Source organism: Otolemur garnettii, unplaced genomic scaffold (assembly GCF_000181295.1).
Source record: "Otolemur garnettii isolate 467f Iridium unplaced genomic scaffold, OtoGar3 scaffold00205, whole genome shotgun sequence".
NCBI lineage: Eukaryota > Metazoa > Chordata > Mammalia > Primates > Galagidae > Otolemur > Otolemur garnettii.
Genome location: NW_003852600.1, coordinates 2,155,109 through 2,155,890, shown reverse-complemented (window position 1 = coordinate 2,155,890; position 782 = coordinate 2,155,109). Strand labels below are relative to the sequence as shown.

The window sequence follows — 782 nt, the reverse complement described above, 5'->3', positions numbered from 1 at the left end:
TGAGATGGAATAATACAGGTGAGGGGAGTAATTAACAATGACTGTGTGCTGAAGGCACAGGCTCCTTCTCCATAAGGAGCTCCTGTGGACAAGTCGCCTGAGAGTCCACCCCTCAGCTGTAAATCATCTTGCTCAGAGGTCGCCTGACTCTTGGCGTCCTCTACAGATTTGGCCTTGTTTTTGTGAACTGTCAGTGTATGTCAATATCTTACCTGATGCCTGACTTCTTTCACTCAGCACATTTGAGCTTGACCGTGTGATTGTCATGGCTATGGTCTGTTCATTCTTACTGCTGTCCAGTCTCCATTGTGTGGGTACTGCACAGGTTACCCCTCTGCTGCTCTGGGCCCCTTCTGGTCTGGGGCTTTCAGTGGTGCTGCTATGAGCATCTGAGCATCCGTCTGCCTCTGTCTCGCCTGTGGGTGTGCCTTTCCATTCAGTCGCAGGATGTGCACAGACACTAAAAACTCAAAATAGAAACTGAAGCCACACAAGTACTTACACATTGTGAAAAAATTCATTGCATCATTTACTTTAGACTAATATGTCCTGTTTGTGTTTTTCTCTTTGGCCCTTTTAGAGTTCTGAATGAATTTATTATGAAAAACCCTAGCTTGGAAAATAAAAAAGACCAAAGGGACCTTCAGGTAAGACATTCTGAATTAAGAGCTATTGCCAACTGTGTTTCTCGATGCCCTCAGTTTAAAGGTGGGAGGTTCAGATATGATAATCTGTGAGGTTTCTTCTAACTTCAGACATTCTATGAGAATCAGCAGTGTTGT

The 782-nt window shown here is 44.4% G+C and overlaps 1 protein-coding gene across 1 annotated transcript in view; it reads left to right on the top strand.

The window, feature by feature from the left end:
- The window catches only part of DOPEY1 (dopey family member 1), a 114,578-nt gene that overhangs the window by 97,595 nt on the left and 16,201 nt on the right, over positions 1 to 782 (top strand). Inside the window, exon 26 of the mRNA XM_023507792.1 lies at positions 581 to 647. Coding sequence (XP_023363560.1) covers positions 581 to 647 — 67 coding nt within the window. The remainder of the gene's footprint in view (positions 1 to 580; positions 648 to 782) is intronic.